At 36.8% G+C, this 19,597-nt stretch overlaps 1 protein-coding gene across 3 annotated transcripts in view; it reads left to right on the plus strand.

Moving 5' to 3' along the window:
* The window catches only part of SMAP1 (small ArfGAP 1), a 158,577-nt gene that overhangs the window by 129,401 nt on the left and 9,579 nt on the right, over positions 1–19,597 (plus strand). For all 3 annotated transcript variants that reach the window (XM_040643609.1, XM_040643610.1, XM_008684824.2), the window contains one exon: positions 4,662–4,752. In XM_040643609.1, coding sequence (XP_040499543.1) covers positions 4,662–4,752 — 91 coding nt within the window. The remainder of the gene's footprint in view (positions 1–4,661; positions 4,753–19,597) is intronic.

Raw genomic sequence — 19,597 nt, forward strand, 5'->3', positions numbered from 1 at the left:
ATCCTAAGATGATAGCATATTTAGTCCAAAATCTTCTAAAATTTCACTTCAAGAAATTACATAATTTATATGAGAGCTACATTTCAGGTATCTTTAATAATTTTATCTTGTTATTTTTTACAAAGCTCAACAGAATTGGTATGCTGTAGAAGAAAAGGACAAATAATAGTTTTAATACTTTGCTCTAAGGTTTATTATCTTTATATCCCGAAAATATTTGACAAGTAGTACTTAGTAAGTGTTGTATCTAAGTCTGGTAGAAATCAGATATGTTCTTAAAGATTTTTTCATTTTAGAGATGGTCAGGAAGGCATAATCTATTACACATCTGTTTGTTAATCAAAATGTTTAACTAGAATATATTTTGGGAGTCCACATATATTTCTTCTCTAACATTAATCTGGTGAGATACATATATATATATATATATATATATATGTGTGTGTGTGTGTGTGTGTATACATATATGTATATTTTTTTATATAAATAAAGAGTGAAAAATACGTTTTGCTATACAAACTAAGTAGACTTCAGAGTGGCCGTGAAGTTGGTGTTTTCAGGATAAACACAGGGTACTTCTGCTTCCTTCCTGATAAATCCAGGCTATTTAAAAGCTGTCACATTGCCCTGTTGCCATGGATATTGTAATGAGGGAGAAGGAAAAAACTATTCCTAACTTCCTGTCTTATTTCTTGAGATTTGATTTTGATAATTTTAAATGTTTCATTTTTGAAATGCTAGATTATGCTTTGTGGTGAAAAAAGATGATTTATTATTTTGACACTTTCTAGTTCAGTGTCTGAGGCCTTCTGTAATCTTTCTCTTCAGTCAAAAACTGAGTGTCTTGTCAGCTTTTAGAATATGGCAGTGTCAAGAAGCCACAGCAGTGGACACGATTTCAAAGACTGTTTGAAATAGGCTCTTTGCCTCTCAATTTATTGGTGATGGCACTGGGCTTAAATGTATATTATCATGGAATAAAATGCAATACCTAGATATATTTTTAGCTTGTGTTTTTTTTTTTTAAATATGAGTCTTTCTTTGTTTTAGAGGGCTGCATTAATTTAGAGGATTTTTTAGAGGTTTTTTCCAAACCCTCATAATGGCACTGTATAAGCAAAGATTTTTTTTTATCCCTCAAGTCTGTATTTCTTAGATCTTATAATTCATCTAAGACTAGGAAAATAAATGCTTTATTTCTGTCATTTTACACAAAGATCTGTAAAAATGTTTGTAAATGTAAATTAATTTTTAGTTATTAGAAAGTCACTCAGAAATTAAATAGAAAATTAATGTCTTTTTATGGATATTTAAGTTCTAAAAGATTAAATGTTATTCTGGCTAGAATTTTAAGATTTCTTACCTCTGTAGTTTGTTGCTTTGGTGTATCTGTCCTTGAATTTTGTCTTTAGTAGATTTCAAAATAAGAATAATGAGGTTAATTTCTCAAGTTTACATTTATGAATGGAGTATCATCTGAATTCAGTCTTTGTAGCTCTCACTAATGTATATAAGGTAGTACTTGGATTACTATGAATATATAAAAGAATGATACCTAAAATGATCTCTGCCACACATCAGTGTGTCTGTGATACTGCCTCAGCAAGATTTGAAGATAAAGAGATACAACATAGTTTTTAAAGTGATAGACTCTTTTGCCTTTTTAATTTGTGGGGCAACCTGTGAAATGCCAACTCTAAGAGTAATTCATGTCTGAATTGTTGAAATCCATCCGGAATAGCCACCTCTTTTTGGAGTAGTTTGTAAGGTTTAGGGCACAGATGTTCTTCACTCATATTGGTTGATCCACTGTAAGGAGCAAAGGAGCAGGCTGTATTCAGAGCAGTGGTTCTCAACTCATGGCGCTGATAAGAAATATGTGTTATATTATGATCCAGCCTGCATGCGCTCAATGTGTGCACAAATATGCAAAACAATTCATGAATACTTACCTTTACTTTGTAGAGTGCACTGTTTTCTATTTCATTTTTTTAATGCCAAAAAAAAAATTCTCATTGTTACACAAAAATTAGATTTCAAAACTGAGTAGTGGGCCGTGTCTGCAGTTTGGTAAACTATGTTTAGGATATACCCCTTATTCTTCCCTTTAAGTGTTTCTTTACCTTGCACTACTATACACATATTCTATATTATGTAGTTTTCAGTGGAGATGGTTGATAAACACCTATTTAAACTATGATGTAATTGCAGTCTAAAGAAGAGAAACTCTGGGAACCCATATAGATGTGTGACATCTGGAAGGAAAGATATTTTCTAGACTGTTTGCAGTAGTTCTGAGGATGGAAGTGTGGATTACCAGAAGATCTCTTGTTTGTTTGATTTGGCTTTTTCTCTCCTTTCCAAACAATGGGTATTTTCGTACTCAGCAATATTTTAAAAGGTAGTTCTAATTTAGTGCGAAAATAACTCATAAACCAGAATTTGAATTTTTAAAAAGAAGTCATTTTGGCCTGAAGAGATTTCAGATTATTAGAATACAGAAAGTAGATAGGAAGGAATCCCTTACAGGTTTATTCCATGCTGCTTTTGCAGGGAAGCAGTTTCAGTAAAATATGTCAAAGAAAGAATTTTAAATTGAAGGACAGAAAATAAGCTTTGGTTACTCTTTCCCTATTTAGCATATGATATCTGAACCTCAGTTAATTTGCAAAGTGAATGAATTTGGCCAGATTATTTTAAGTTTATTTTCAACTTTAAGGCTTTCTGATTTTAAGTTAAATCAAGGATTAGATTTTTAAATGCCTACCAGGCATAAGACACTTATATGGTAACAGAGTATTACAGACAGTGGTATGAATTGAGATCAATGAAAGCCTCTTTGAGGGAAGCTGCTAGTAGAATCCTGCTCGGAAGTTATTTGAAGTTTGCCTGCTTTGTGGCCACTTATCCTCGGGTTCTTTTGCAGAGTTGAGTGCTTAAACACTCGATACAGATTGTCCAGGAAAAAAGGAAGGAGGGAAGTTCTAGCATTTTAAGTATTTAGTTGGAAAGAATTGATTCAGTGGTTACTATAAACTGTGCTTTCTTTGAAATTATTTTGCTATAAACAAGGTAAGTCTTACCTCTGTTGCAGGTGAAAAATAAAATGTGAAATGGATTATGTTAAACTTCTGAGAATTGTGTATTGTTATAGGCTGATGATTCTGTATTTGAGAAGGTTATTAAAGAATTGATATCTGTGATGGTAGGTTAATTAAATAATATAATAAATAATTTTGATGGAGATAGTGGTGACTAAAAACAAGTTAACAGTAGATGTATGTTCTTAGAAATGATACATCTGTATAGCTAACAAAAATGTACTCATGGAACAACTAAGTTACGAACTTTTCAGGTAGTTATAGAAGAAATGATCTTGTAGGAATGGTTTGAGAAATGAATGTGAGTGAATGAATGTTTTATTTTCTTGGCCTAAGAGAGGTAGGCTGTATATTTAATGGAATGTTATTCAGCTATAAGATAGAATGAAATTTGTGACAACTTGGATGAACTTGGATGAACCTTGAGGGCATTGTGCCAAGAGTAATAAGTCAGACAGAGAAAGGCAACTGCCACATGATCTCACTTGTAAGTATAATCTAAAAAAAAAAAAAAAAAAAGCTCCAAACAAACAAAAACAAATGAAAAAACCAAGATAATGGATACAGAGAACAGATGGGTGGTTGCCAGAGGCAGGGGTGGGGGTGGGCGGTGGGCAAATGGGTGAAGGGAATTAAAAGTACAAACTTCCATTTACAAAAGAAATAATTCCTAGGGGTGTAATGTACAGCATGGTAACTATAGTTAATAATACTGTCTTGTATATTTAAAATTTGCTAAGAGTAGGTCTTAAAAGTTTCACCATTAGAAAAAAAATTCTATAACTATGTGTGGTGATGTTAACTACACTTACTGTATGGTGATGATTTTACAATGTATACAAATATGGTATCATTATGTTGTACACGTGAAATTAATGTCATGTTATATGCCAATTATATCTACATTAAAAAAGTGAAAAGAGAAGTAGGCTTTCGAGTTGATAATCCAGTGGACGTGTGTCTTTTCATCCTGTCCTACAGAACATTTCTGTATAAGTGAGAAAGAGAAAATTTAGAACGTATAACTGTGACTTGGGTTTCTGAGAACTAGAAGAACATTATATTTAAAAATGTAACTGATCGTGTAGAGTAGACTCAGGAGGAAAACCTATCAAGTAACATTTCATTAGGCTTTTCTTGGTGCAGTGGTGTCTCCCGTGTCAGCAGTGTGGATGAGTGGAGTAACAGCGTGCTCTTGAAGAGTCTGAAGGCCTCTCCGGCCTCTAGTTAACAGGGCACATTAACAGTAGCTAGCAAATAATATGAAATGGAGTTCTTTTAAAAAGTGTAATTTCATATAAAGGACTTAAATAATTAAGAACAATTACGTTAAGTGTATATATTTACTATTTTGGGATCCTGATGTGTAAGGTTTGTCATTTCAAGTTCAGTGATCATGCTTACTTGTTTTTTATACAATAATAAATTCTTTGGGCTTTATTACACTATGCTTCATATATTTCATTATACTATATCAAAATATGCATAATTAATTGGGGCTTAAAAGTCCTGTTCAATTTATTTAAGAAAAATTAATAAATCTGATTATTTACTTTAAAGCTGCAGAAGAAAGAAGATCAGCAGTTGGAGCCCAAAAAAAGTACCAGCCCTAAAAAAGCTGCAGAGCCCACTGTTGATCTTTTAGGACTTGGTAAGTAACAAAAAATACAAGTCACCTTAAGAGTTATAAAATAATTGAAGTCTTCACTTGAAATGAATATAATGGCTTTATCATCAGTATGCCAAAAGATACCTGTTAACTGAATTTGAAAATGGTATGATTAGTGTGCTCAGTTCCCACAAAAGGGAAGTCTTTAATAAGGGAGCTCGTGTCTGTCAGCACTGTCTCCACTGAAATACAAGTAATGAGTTCCTCGGGGAAGGAAGAGATATCAAAGTAATCTTCAGAGGCTTAGTAGACTGACATTTCAACATTTAAAATAAAGAGTGGATTTCTTTTTCTCTTCTCTCCCTCCCTCTCTTGTACCCCCACTTCTCTTTAGTTTTGTTGGGATTCCCTTAGCAAAATAATTATGGGGTAGCCTTATTGTAATATGTGCTGGTTTAAAACAAAATTTAATTTTGGTTAACTGAAGCAATGCGCTTTACACCTAGATCTAGTGGCTAAATTCATTTCATTTATTTGATGACAATAAGAAGTGCTTATTTTAATTTAATGTCATATTTATTCTTATGGCTGACAGATACACGTTGTGTGCCTGGTAAGTAAACAGGCTTCCATTCAAGGAATGTTTATATGTGCTTATCTACAAATACTGTCAGCCCTTTTTATATCTTTCTTCTCTTCCTACAAAAATAGCTTTAAATAAATGGTTATTTTTAGTAGTACTGAACCTTCAGCAGTAATTAATGTAAACTTTTTTTTTTTAGTTTGGAGAAAGATTAACAAAGGAAAAAATGAAAGATACTTAGAGTTGAACTTCATATACTGCTTTTCTAAAAATTGATCTTTTTTCTTATTGAGTATATTGTTTTTGTTTTAAGAATTATAGTTGACTATTTTATTCATTTTTTTAGGAAACTGATATATCATGGAAATATATCCCTGTAGGTAAAAATTTTCTGTGGTGGTGAAAATAAGTAGTATATATAACTGTAATTTTGAAAATAGGGCTTTAGTCCAGGGGTTCTGAAATAATTATGTTGAATTCTAGTCTGTATAATTCCTGTATTTTCTTTTCTGTAAATGAGAGAAAAGAAAAAGAAGACATACTGCCAAGTAAGAAAATATCTTACTCAAGCTATATGAATGTTTGTCTTCACCCTAGCATTTCCTTTCCAGTCTGTGTGTCTGGTTTATTACTTTATAACTTAGAAATGTAAAATATAAACTAGACCAGACTCTTAATCCTGCAGATTCATTGATTTAACAAATACTGATTAAGTGTCTACCATGTTTCCAGGCACCATTGTGGGCACTAGGGAGATAGCTATGAAAGGAAACAGAAGTACCTGACCTTTTGGAGTTTTCATTCTATCTGGGGAAATAGTAAATAACACTTAAGTAAGGTATATTATGGGTCATATACGGTAAGTACAATAGATAATGTAAAAATGAGTAGTTGTAATTTTAAATAGGGTGGCCAGGGCATGGACGGTGCTCACTGAGTATTGCTGGAGCAAAGACCTGAAGCAGTTGTGGATATCTGGACATGTGGGGCAAGAACATTCTAACCAGAGAGAATAGCAAGCTCAAAGGCTCCTCTGTACGAGCTGCTTATTTGATGTGTGCAAGAACCAACAGGGATGACTGTGTAGCCAGAGTGGAGTGATCTCTAGGGAGAGTCGTGACAGAGGAAGGGAGTGTGCCAGGTGAGGAGAGAGGCGGGTAGATTGTAACAGGACTGTGGATTTTACTCTGAGTGTCCTAGAAATACGTTGGAGAGATCTGAGCAAAAATGTACATGAACTGACTTTCATTTTTAAAGAATTATCGTAGCTACTATGTTAAGAATAAATTGTAGCAAGGCAAGGCTGGAAGCAGGGAGACCAATAAGGAAACTGTTAGAATAATACAGGTGAGAGATGACAGTGGCTTAGAGGCTGTGGTGGCATTGGAGGTTAAAAGAAGTCATCAGGATCTGGATGTATTTTGAAGATGGAGCCAATAGGATTTGCTAACCAGCTGAAATTATAGGATGTTTACCTTCGGGAATGAACCTGTAGAACAGGCAAATCTGCTGATTCAGGACAAGAAGAATTGCTATAGCAATGTCTTGACTAGCCAGTGGGATGTAGTAGACAAATGGGTGAGTGGCCTTAAATACTCAGCTATTGCTACAGTAATGTTGTGTCGTAATAACCACCAGAGCTCAGCAGCTGACATCAGTACACATTTCTTTCTCTTACTCTCAAGTTTGTGGGTCACCTAGGGCATCTCTGCTAGAACTTCATTTGATGTGTTTCCTACCTTCCAGATGCTTGCTGGGGACTGCTTACCGACTCTTGTGCTGTCACATACCTTGTCTCCATTTTTCAAGATCCTATAAGTGTTTCCCTGTCCTTTGCCCGCCCCCCCCCCCCCACTGTCAAAGCCAGTACCACAGATTTTAGGATTTGGTGATGGCACCACCCCTCTTCTGGTATCACTTTCTGTGACAGCTGCCCATGCTACATAGCAAACAACTCCAAAATCTCCTTGGCTTCTGTCAGCTAATGTTTCTTTCTCTCACTCATGGTCTGTGGGTTTTCTGACACAGCTCTCATTTTGACAGTGGGAGAGCTTCAGGGAACAGTGTCTTTAGGGGAGACTGAAGGCTCCTTCAGGACAGGAAGGTGAAGAAAATATTTGAGAAGGTAAGGCTATGTAGGGGACTTGGCTGGTGACTGTCAGTTTTAGATCACATACTGGAAGAGTTCCAAAGGTGGCAGGGATAGGAGCTAAGGTCAGAAAGAGGGATATCTTACTGATGAAGTTTTAGTAGCAGGTTATGGGAGTATCTTACCCAGAGTTGTACAACTCTGCACTCTTGCTGGTTTGTCAACATCTTAAATTCTTTTAAAAAATATTTTCAGACTTTTTTTTGAAAGCTCTCTGAATGAAGCATGACATTTATTGAGTTTGTGAAGGTCTAGGAGACCACAGAGAATCAGAGGTCCCTTCCAGTTCAAAAGAAACAGTGATCCTAAATCAGAATTGATTATTGGTATCTACTTTGGGCAGCAGACTGTTTTTCTGTTGCCCAGGGTAAGCAAGCATACCACTCTCCCCTAAGAGGACTCTGCTTTTCCCCTGTAAATTGAAACATGGTATGGGGTAGGGAGCAGGTGCCCTGAAGTATGATTTATGGTCATGCAAAGGTGACAGTATATCCCCATGTGAATGAGACTGGAATAGGCATTACCTTAAAGCATTTGCAGAAAATACAGAGAAAACCCTCACCATTAGTTTAGTTATATGACCACAGAGGGGCCATGAATCCTAAAGTTTACTGTTTGTATTTGGGATCACTTTTAATCTCATAATAGGGTAATCATTAAGATAATTTTTTAATAATTTGATCTTCCCTTTAAATGGCACTTTGGTGAGCCTATGGTCTTCTTTTCAACCTACTAACTCAGGGTAAACCTGTGTTCTTCAGCTCACTTTTCCTGATCTACCCCCCATCCCAAAATCAAACATAAAATGCTTTCGATATACTTTTTAGCAAGGGCCAGCAAGATTTTTATGAAAAGGGCCAAATACTTTGGTTTTGCAAGGTACATGGTGTCTGCAACTACTTAACTCTCCCGTTATAATATGCAAGGAGCTATAAGCACATACATAAGCAATTGAGCATGGCTGTGTTCCAGAAATATTTAAAAATAGGCAGTACACTATAGTTTGCTGACCTCTGCCTTATGCTCCTGATTGTACCTGTAAGAACTGCTTCATATTTAGGTCTTAATTAGAGTTTGAAGCCTGTACAAATATGATTTATTCAGTGCTTTGCTCTCTAATACCAGAAATGGGGGCAGATACTTGATCATTACTTGCCCTCTAATCTTGGAAATAACCTAATGTCTTAGGGTTCCTCTTCACTAAGGGCCAGACTGAAAACCCCTGAATCAGACTCCAGATTCAGACACATCTTGACTTGAATGTATACCTCCTATGTTAGAAGAGAAATGAAATCAGTTTCTAGGGCATGTGGGGCTGGTGTTCTTCATGGTCCCTACCTGTGTAGTTATTCTAGCACTGGGCTCTTATGCTGTTATGGTAGTCTCCATTTTTTCTTGATTGCTGCTTAGTTTTTGCATGATAAAAACTGACAGCTTAGCAGTTGGTTAGGATAATCCTCCCAGACTAATACTTTGATCCAGTAGTGCTTTTTGCTTTTTCTCTTTTCTTTTTCTTCCTTCCTTCCTTCCTTCCTTCCTTCCTTCCTTCCTTCCTTTCTTTCTTTTTTTTTCTTTCTTTCCTTTTTTTTTTTTTTTTTTTTTGTAGAAAACCCCATCTAGAATTGCTTCAGGGCTGAGCAAATGCTCTAAGCATAAGGCTTGAGAAGAATCATAAATTGCTGGTGTTAAACGTGACCTTACAGGTTTCAGTTCAATATGCCACCAAAGCTAGAAAGCCCTCCTGCAGGATTTCTGTCTTGTGGTCGTCCATTCACTGCACGCACACTGCAGAGTAACCTGGCCCCTTGCCAAGAGGCTTTGACCAGCAGTCCTGTAGGGCACAGAAGGTGTGTGTGGCTGCGAAGGTGTCTGAGCTGATCAGATCCTCAGTCCTCTAAAAGGCATCGTGCAAAAAATTGATATGATCTTGGTAATGAAAATCTAGCCCAGGGTGTATTCAACTGCTTAAATAAAGTCGTTCTTATGCTTACTCACTTTAATCTAGGGAAATTTCTGCCTAAACATTTCTTAAGCTCTATTTTAAATTTTAAATACTGAACTCTATAGAGGTGTAGGTAGAGGTTCCTGCAGTTTTTTCTTAATTCAAAAGCTCAAAGGCACATACACCTTTGGGCAAGTTTTCAAGTTTTCTCATTCATGTTTGTATTTCAAGAAATAAAAGCTTTAACTTACCACGATGGCCGAGTTCAAATGCATTGACAATGCTAGTTAAATGCAGTTACCAGTAATATAACCTACTGAGAGAGATGAATACATTACTCTTTTTTTCTCTAAGTTTTTTGTTTTTAAAAGGTTTTTTGGACAGAAACAAACTAAAGGATAAAACCCCCACAGAAAGCACTCTACTTACTTTTAAAGCAGAACATTCCTACAGAGAAACTTCTGTTTTTCAAAGTGGATATGCTGTAGACGGAAACAAGTTCGGGAATGAGCGGACTAAATGCCAGACACAGCAGCAGTGGCCCTGGAAAACCATCGGTGTGCTGTGAGCTGGGCACTGACCAGATCAGGAGGATGATTGTGTCATTAGCTACACACCCCGTTTTTCCAAGGAGAGGGGCAAAGAGAAGGAATACTCTAGCATAAGTGCCCTAAGTAATTTTGTAGTCTGTTTTGTTTTTCCGATACAGTTTGAAACCTAATGAAAGCTTGCATTGTTTCTGCTCAGAAGAGTATGTTCAATGAATTATTGTAGAATATTATATTACCCTATCAAAAAGGAGGAAAGCAAATGGAGGTAGATGAACATACTGATGTGAGAGAACTGGCAATAAGCAGATCTTTGCAAGTGGTCCTGAGTCCATGCTGGGGAGAAGTGAAGGGTAAATCACCTGAAGCTGGTTGAACTATCATTATTTCCATTTTACAGATGAAGAAACTGAGGCACAGAGAGGTTAAGTTGCCCAAAGTCACCTACCTAGTAGATTACAAAGCCAAGCCCATGTTCTTAACTATTACACTGTGTTGAAAGCTGTGACACAAAATAAAACTCTAAGACTGCGGGTGACCTTGTGCCACACAAAACAGACAATGGCTTCATTTCTCAAATTGATAGCTGGTGGCATTGTGTCATAAGAACAGCACTGGATTTAGAGGCAGTAACCCATAGTTTGTGTGGGCTCTACTGTTTTCATCTGGGAAATGGAAATAAGAACCCCTCTGTGGTTGATATCCGAATCTAAATGAATAAATAAATGTGAGGCATACAGCACAGGAACTTGCACACAGGGCTGGGTATCAGGTCAGAGGAGATGAGTAGGAGATGATAGCTCAGGCCTCCGAAGTGAGGTGCAGAAGAGGGAATCAAATTATGCTGTATAACTAAGACTCCTCTAGACTGTTGTCACACAGCATGGTCTTTGGCTGATGGAGGATTTGTAGCTCCCTTAAAAGCGCTGAAGAAATCAGGTGGCCTCAGAGAAATCTAGTCTGTCACCATGTTTTAAACATTTAGAAAGAAATTTATTTTATACAATTTGGTTTTATATTTATATATTTCTTGTCTCCTGAGGCTATAAAATGGTACAGAAATATATATTTAAACAGTCAGTTCTACGACATTTACTCCTTAAAGCACTTCTCAGCAGTCTCAGACAGCAGCTCTAAGTCGATGTGTGTGTGCCTCCTGAAAGGTGGACAGCGCCACAGGGCTTGCTGCACGGCACTGTCATACCCCTTCATAAAGGGGTCCCTTCCTCCAGAGCTGGCCAGAGTGCGGGGATGGGCAGCATGGAGGGGCTCAAAAGGGAAAGCAAATAGAGCAAGAGGATTAAGGTCATCTTTTAAGGCTACTTCAGTCATTTTAGTAAAGTAGCCTAAATACTACTCTTTTAGCAATAAGAAAATTAACTAAAAAATAAAAATAAATAGCTTCATTTAACTCTCAGGCACCTGTTTTTTTTTAAAAAAAGCATTTGAAAACAATTTGAAGCTTGAAAATTTTAATACGCTTCAAATGGACATTCGTGACTTGAATTTACAAAGTAACACACATGGGAGTTTATTTCATTCCATAAAGCAATTCATGTGTTTTAATACAAAGGAATTCCAAATAACACTTTTATTAAGGAAAGTGTTTTAGATGGTTTCTTTTTCTTTTTTTTATAATAATTTTTTAATTATATTATGTTAAGTCACCATACAGATGGTTTCTTATGTAGAAAATAAAAAGGGTTCTTTGAGTAACATGAAAATTTATAAAGCTTTAAGAAGGAGTTTTGCCATGAAGGAAAATGTTACTGCAGCTCATGGAAGCAGCCTTTTTTCAGCAGTACTGTTTGCACTTAAACTCATTCCTTCGTAGGATGATGCCTCAGTAGTTACTGATGAAGAATTAGACTTGGCAGTTTTCACTGTAGCAAGGGTGTACTCAAAGCTGGATGTTCATGCTCAGTCAAAAACGGTAATGAAAAACATAGCATCCATTTACTTATCCTATTCTTATCTGCCTTAAACTAGATTAGTAATACATAAAATCTCATGTTGCTCTTTGACATTTTTTGTTATTTGTGCAAATAGATTATGACCAGCTCTAATGCATCTGACATTCAAGTAAAGGATGAATTCAATTAATATTTATTGAGCGCCAGCAGAGTTCATGGAACTCTAGTAAATACCAGAAAATGCAGGTTTTGTGTGTGTATAGTAATACAAGTTGGGGATGAGGTTGCCGTCTGGAAACTGGAAGATAGAGAATTATTGCTGAGGGAAGAGTGGGATTATATAAGAGAATTTGTTGAGAGAAATCAGTTTGAAATATGGAATAATGCTAAAATCCCCAACTTAAATTTTATTTTCCGCAATTCAAAGGTTAATTTTCTTGCTGCTGCTGGTCAGAGGAGGAACAAATAAGTTTTTTGTTTGTTTTTCCTATGGAAATTTATTTCAAGTAAGACCTAATGTGTTTATGGAAGTCATCTTCAGATAGCCAACTATTCGGGTGAACATAGCTCCTAGTGCCTTACCCTTCTAAGGCATCTTATGACTTAAAACCCGCCTGCATCTTATTGAGCAAACAGCTTTGGAGTACTGCCTGTCAGGTGTTGTGACGGCACAGTTGGAACAGATCTGTAGGTGAGGAGAGTAAGAGGTACTTCTGGCTCACAAGGCGGTTGGTGGAGGAGACTGGCCTATGTGTGACTAGTCGTGTGTGGTGCTATGGCAGCAGGGATACACTGGCCCATGGACAGAGTGACTCTGGAGGACGTATTTCTGGTTTGGAGAGCTAATTCTAACTTCATTGTCATTGGTGAACTGGAGAGAGGAAGCCCCGGGATAGGGCTTTGTGTCAAGCATCAAATTAAGGAGGTGGCTTACTCTCTTTCTGGTAAGAGGACAGGAGGGCATGAACAAGGGCTCTGGGCTATAAACACAGTGCCAGGGTACAGTAATGAGGCCTGTGGCGTATTGGGGCTGCCTGTCAATCTAAGTATGTTCAGATGCCATTAAAAACTAAAAATGATGGGCACCTGGGTGGCTTAGTCAGTTAAGTGCCCAACTCTTGATTTTGGCTCAGGTTGGGATCTTGGGGTCATGAGATGGAGCCCCAATCTGGCTCCGTGCTCAGTGCAGAGTCTGCTTGTCCCTCTCCTTCTGCTCCTTCCCCCACTCTGCCTCTCTCTCTCTCTCTCTCTCTCTCTCAAATATATAAATAAATAAATAAAATCTTTTTCAAAAACCCTAAAAATGAAAATATTGAGGTACTTGGGAAGGCTGCTGTTTGCAGCCCCTGGATTTGGGGTGGAAACGTCAATAGGCCTGGCTGACCAGATGTGGGTGATGGGTCTATAAAGTGGTGTTGAGTCTTCTGGATTTGGGTCATTAATTCCCTTAGACGGGAGCTCAGGCCAGGTACTGTGCCTGGGTGGGGTGGTAGTAGAGCCAGCCGCACCCTCCACACGGTTTTATTAGGCACATAGGGCAACTGCCACTTAACTGTTTTAACCCTAGATGGGGAAGGGACACCTGTTTCTACTTCGGTGCTCCAAGAAAAAACTTCTCAAACTGGTTATGGCAGTTGAGTTTTCTAGGTGCACCACCAGACTTCTGTTGAAATCCTAGACTTAATGTATAAAATTCTCTTGAGGTGATGTGATTAAACTCAGATACTTTATATAAGGCATTGATGAAAGTACCTGGCAATAGAATTTTAAAAAAATATTAGTGTTAAAAATTTGTTATTAAAATGCAAAGTATTGTATTTTTATTTCCTTTGATTTACAAATCATCATTCAGAGGCACTTGGAATGAACCAAAAAGAAGACACTAAATACTGTCTTACTATTTTGTTTTGTTTTGTTTTTTTACCTTTACTCTTTTGGATTATTGTGTTAGATGATTTCTGGTATAGCCACAGTTAACAGAATCAGCAGTCTTATTCACCATATTGAGGATTTCTAGATGACAGAGACTGGCCTTCATGACTTTGTCATATTTGAAATGTTACCTTCTTTCTAGGCATCTATCAGTGTCATGATGCAAAGTAGGCTAGTAAATGCATGCTGGGCATGCCTTATGTTCATGTGAGATGTAGCACTGATTTTAGCAACTTTTTTTTCTTTAGCTCAAAACATTTTAACATTTCCTAGTAAATTTATGGTATTTGTGTAATTTAAAACAGTCGTCTACAAACTCAGTTTTCAGATAATACACTGGTTTGAAACCTTAAGGTAACGTTGAAAGAAAATAGTTACCCACAAGCAGCTAACTGTAGGCTTGATCCCTTGCCTTTAAGATTGAAATTCCTTCTTCATTTTGCTGCATTGTCCTAATTTCTTCAGTTTGCTCATTGCCTTTTCAAGGGGTCCTTTGTGCTTCATTATCGTTCTTTATGATGTTGTCCCCAGCTAAATTTCTTCCATTTGCCTTAGGCTTTTCTTGTACTCTGGATCTCCCATTATTTTTATTGTCCACCAACTACTGTTTCTGCATACTGATTAAAGGGGGCTGCTCCCTCCTCCTGCTGCTGGCTGCTCCCACCACCATTCTGTAGCTGAGGAAGGAACACAACACTCACTCCGAGATGCATGTCTGTGGTGAATTCTGATTAGTTTGCACAGACATCCACTTCTCTGTTGCTTTTGTGGCCTCTGAGCTTTTATTCAGTCAGCAAAGACTGCTATTAGTGGACCCTTGATCAAAAGGATTCATTGAACTCACTGTGATATGTAAATACTCTCTTGACCCAGGACTGACTGTACCCCACACTTGCTTCCCTCAGCCCAGTTTGCTCATTGATGACCACATCCACCTGTGTCCTTCCCTATAAATTGAGAAGCTACTAGGCTTGGTAGGACAGTGGAGTGCAGAGATGAAGAGGAACTGCGCATGTGGTGCTGAATGGATTTTATGTGTCACTGCTGCTCTTAGTGAAAATAATTATAAACTATTTAAAAGTTGATTTTTAAATTTCAGAATTTGAAGTGACGTCTTTGTAATTAGGTACAGTTTTAATTACATGCCTTCTGATGAAATGTGGTTTAAAGTAAAGAGCACTCACTAGCCTAGGGGTCGGAAGACTCCGTTCTAGTGCAGATTTTGCTGCTTAACTAGGGAAGTGACATTGAACAAGTCTTTTAATCTATTGGTGCCCTGGTTTCTGTAACTGGAGATAATGGAAAGAGATTCCTTTCCCGTCTTTCGTAGAGACAAAAATGATAACATGTAAATATTCTTTAAAAATGTCCAGGAATATGACGTTTATAATGATGATAATGACAGTCTACTGTCCTTTTTAAATACTGAAAAAAAAAACACAACCTTCAAAAGAAATTGAAACAATCCTTTTTAAAGAAGGCTAAACAGCAGGCCAAGGTAGTAAGTCAAATTCACAAACATTAAAACCCATTGAGAAAACACATTGGGAACTTGTATTTACTGATTATGCAAGGCTGAGAAGTTTGCTTAGGTTAAGGGTTTATTTTTCAACAATTCTGTGAATGCTTAGGTTTGTAGTAACAAGAAAAATTGATGGGGTAAAATCCATCAAAACCACACTAAGATACCACCTTATGCTAATTAGAATGGCAAAAATTGACAAGGCAAGAAACAACAATTGCTAGAGAGGATGTGGAGAAAGGGGATCCCTTCTACATTGTTGGTGGGAATGTACACCATTGTGTTGGTACAATGGCTGTTGGTACAGCCACTCTGGAAAGCAGTGTGGAGGTCCCTTAAAAAGTTAAAAATTGGGCTACCCTTTGACCCAGCCATTGCACTCCTGGGTATTTACCCCAAAGATACAGACGTATGAAGAGAAGGGCCATATGCACCCCAATGTTCATAGCAGCATTGTCCACAATAGCCAAATCGTGGAAGGAACCGAGATGCCCTTCAACAGATGACTGGATTAAGAAGTTGTGGTCCATATATACAATGGAATATTACTCAGCTATCAGAAAAAATGATTTCTCAACATTTGCTGCAACATGGACGGCACTGGAGGAGATAATGCTAAGTGAAATAAGTCAAGCAGAGAAAGACAACTATCATATGATTTCTCTCATCTATGGAACATAAGAACTAGGAAGATCAGTAGGGGAAGAAAGGGATAAAGAAGGGCGGGTAATCAGAAGGGGGAATGAAGCATGAGAGACTATAGACTATGAGAAACAAACTGAGGGCTTCAGAGGGGAGAGGGGTGGGGAAACGGGTTAAGCTGGTGATGGGTAGTAAGGAGGGCACGTATTGCATGGTGCACTGGGTGTTGTATGCAACTAATGAATCATTGAACTTTACATCAGAAACCAGGGATGTACTGTATGGTGACTAACATAATAAGAAAACATTTTAAAAAAATCCATCATATTTAGGGGATTACATGGGGAGAAAACTGGGGTAGAGAGAAAAGACAGGTGCATTATAGATAGATGTGAAAGCAGAGAAGAGTCACCATGTCTGTCATGAAGCTGGATTGGAAACCTTGTTCAGACCTGAGAGAAAGTTCCTCATCTTAGGTTTTTAGAGTTAAAACAGTATCTTCCTGAATCACTTGGGAACACTGGCAACCTTGCCATAAAGATCACTGTTCCTAAGGAGATGCTTCATCTGTCTCGCCCTAAAGGATTTCAGAGTTCCTTGGACTTATTATTAGGAGTTGACTTTCAAGGCAACTCCACTATGGTGGGTGGAGTTTGTGTGGATTGCCTTTCTGAGATTTCAAAAGGTCAGATTTTAAATGCAAATGTATTTTTAATGGAATGAGAAAATGAAGCTGTTTACACTGGTAGAACATGAAATCATGTGAAGGAAGTGAGCTGTGTAGGCTTTCATTAAGGACTCTGGATATTTACTGTTTCTGTGATGGTGAAAGTCTGAAAACTACCTACATGTCCAGTAGTAAAGGACTGAATAAGTTCTCTGAAGCCCATGCATATAGAATGCAGTCCAGCCTCACCACACAGACACAGTTTTAGCTAAAGAAATGGACTTTTCTATATACATTGTCTTAAGCATATTTTAAAGCATTTGTTTATAAGCATAGAAAATGTAGGGACTTTTTGTATTGTGGTAAAATACACAATGTACAACTTACCATTTTAGCCATTCTTAAGTGTACAGTTTAGTGGCATTAAGTACATTCATTCACATTATTGTGCAACCATTACCATCATCCATGGTAAGGAACTTTTAGTTTATTGACTTTTGCATGGTTTGTATCTTTTACAAGAATGTGTTGATTCTATAGTAAAAATTGATTTAGATTATAATCCAAGGATTTGCTCTAGCTCTGTGACCGTGGACAAGTTTAATGTTTTTGTCATCTGCAAATGAGGATAATTAATTGTACCTCTCTTCTAGCATCATTGTAAAGACTAAAGAAGTGCATATATGTGTCTATGTATTTGTATTTTTTTAGACTGGCACAAAACAAGCACTATATTGAGTGTTGGCTGTTATTTTTATTAGTCACATATGTGATCCTTAGGGTGTGAAGGGTAAAATAAGACTTCAGAAACCAAAAAAAGTACTGCATCTTGTTTTATAGTTTAGATAATGTACTACTAGATACTGAGTAGAATTTGGATTTGAAAGTATAAATATTCTTAATGAAGCACAGTGTACTACTTAGAATAGACATAAATTTCTGAAAGATGTACAGTTTATAAAAATATGGACATAGATCATTTGCCTGGAGTAGGTGAACCTCTTGGTTCTCACACAGTGTACCCTGGGCCCACTGGTGTCCTCTAAACTAGATTGACGTGATCTGTGATAAAAATAACATTTTCTCTATCCACCAAAAAATAAAAGATAATATTTTCTCATGTGTAAGGTATTTTTTTTTTGTAAATTTGTCCTAATTGTGTTTGCTATTACTTGAAGAAGCAAAAAATTTTAACTGAAAAACTGGAAATACATAGTTTATACCCAACTTGTCAGGTTTTTGCTTTTTTAAACCTTTGTTCCTCTTGGTCATAGTTTGTTTTACAGGACATGTGCTTGTTTTTGTAAATTTAAATTGCATATGTAAAACATAGTTATATTTTCTGCTAATAAAATGCTTCCTTATTCATGTTATAGAATTAAACATGTCTGTTTGGCAAGGTTGTTTCCCTGTCCCCAACTCTGCAGCTTATGGGCACCACTGGCTCACATGTCCTTGTCATTTGAGTTTCTTTACTGAGCTGTTGTAGATAGCATATAGAAGATGTTCCTTTAATTATGTTTTTAATCTAAAATATCTTGTCCTTTTAAATATTTTATTTCTGGTTCGTATTCACATGATGTAAATGGAATGCGGAGTGGACTGGGAAACATGAACTAGCTCTTTCAGAAGGTCTCACTTTAAAAAAACTAATGTTGCCATTTGTGGTTGGAAGTGGGAAAAAAATGCTTTCATGAGTCATATTTAATTCTTTTATGTCCTAGTTGTGTCTTAGCTTAAAATCCTATATAATTTAGTAATAGTCTGGGCATTGTTTTACTGCTCACCTTTAAATTATCTATAGTGCTTAATAGAGATAGAACATACATACACATATATAGGAAACACACATTTTTGTGGTTCTGATAATGTGATATCACTGAAAATGACTAAAAATATTTGCAGTTGATCTCTTTCAAATTAATCTTTTGTGAGTTTTACAGTCTTTTCTAAATTAAGTAGTAAAAAATACTTGATTGTGACCCATTTATTCATTGAAATTAATGATAATCTGTGATTCACTGAAGCTTAAACAAGGAAATAAAATATACCAGTTTTTATAGTTATATTTCAAAAAAGAGAAGAAACCTGTGAGTTTCTGTGGGTTATGGCAGAAATACCCAGTATGTGGTAGACCTTCCACTAAATTTGCCAAATATTTGAGGCCTGCTCTGTGCAAGACATCCCACTGAATGTTGAAGAAATTTTGAAAGATGGCTGATTAACCTTTGAGGAGTGTGTAGTATATCAAAGAAATCAAATGAAATTGTAAATTGTTAAATTAGAAGGTCAGTTAGGATGTAAGTCCCAAGAGATTGGAGTTGGGGTACTCTGAACTGTTACTTGGTTGTGGCCACAGTAACCCATGTGAGGTGTCCCGTTCCCTGGACTGTGCTTGCAAACCCTCCACTCCAGCCCACTCCAAGTCCCACCCCTTACATTTTATAATCTGCACTAATGTAAAAAGGAGATATAAAATTTTTTGAATGGGAGAATAAGTAGGAAGCTGATACAGGGTGTCGTCACTCTATCAGAGTTCCTTCCCCGGTACAGTTCAGTGGCTTGGTACTGCTGTCACTGAAGGTGGCCATGCTCAAATAAAAAAGGGTTTATTTCAGAGTTTTATGGATATTTCCTATAGAATCAGTTTACATAGTATATGTTTATTCTTTCTTTCTATTCAGTTTTTTCCCTTGTAACTTTGAAAATTCAACATTTCAGACATTTTAAATCCTCAAAATTTATTTCCAGCGCAGGTGAACACGATGTGAAGTGATGTGCGTGCTACACACGTGCAGCATGTACACATTTATGGGGAGACATATTTGTAAGAACATGGTACCAAATGCCATTTAGCCAGTTATCTCAAGAGTGTCTGTCTCATAACGTTATGGGGGTTAAGTGAGTTAATGTATGTACTCAGAACAGTACCTGGCACATAAGGAAGCCTCAGGATGCAGAATAACATGAATAATGTAATACCAGTTGT

The sequence above is a fragment of the Ursus maritimus genome, unplaced genomic scaffold (assembly GCF_017311325.1).
Source record: "Ursus maritimus isolate PB19 unplaced genomic scaffold, ASM1731132v1 scaffold_29, whole genome shotgun sequence".
NCBI lineage: Eukaryota > Metazoa > Chordata > Mammalia > Carnivora > Ursidae > Ursus > Ursus maritimus.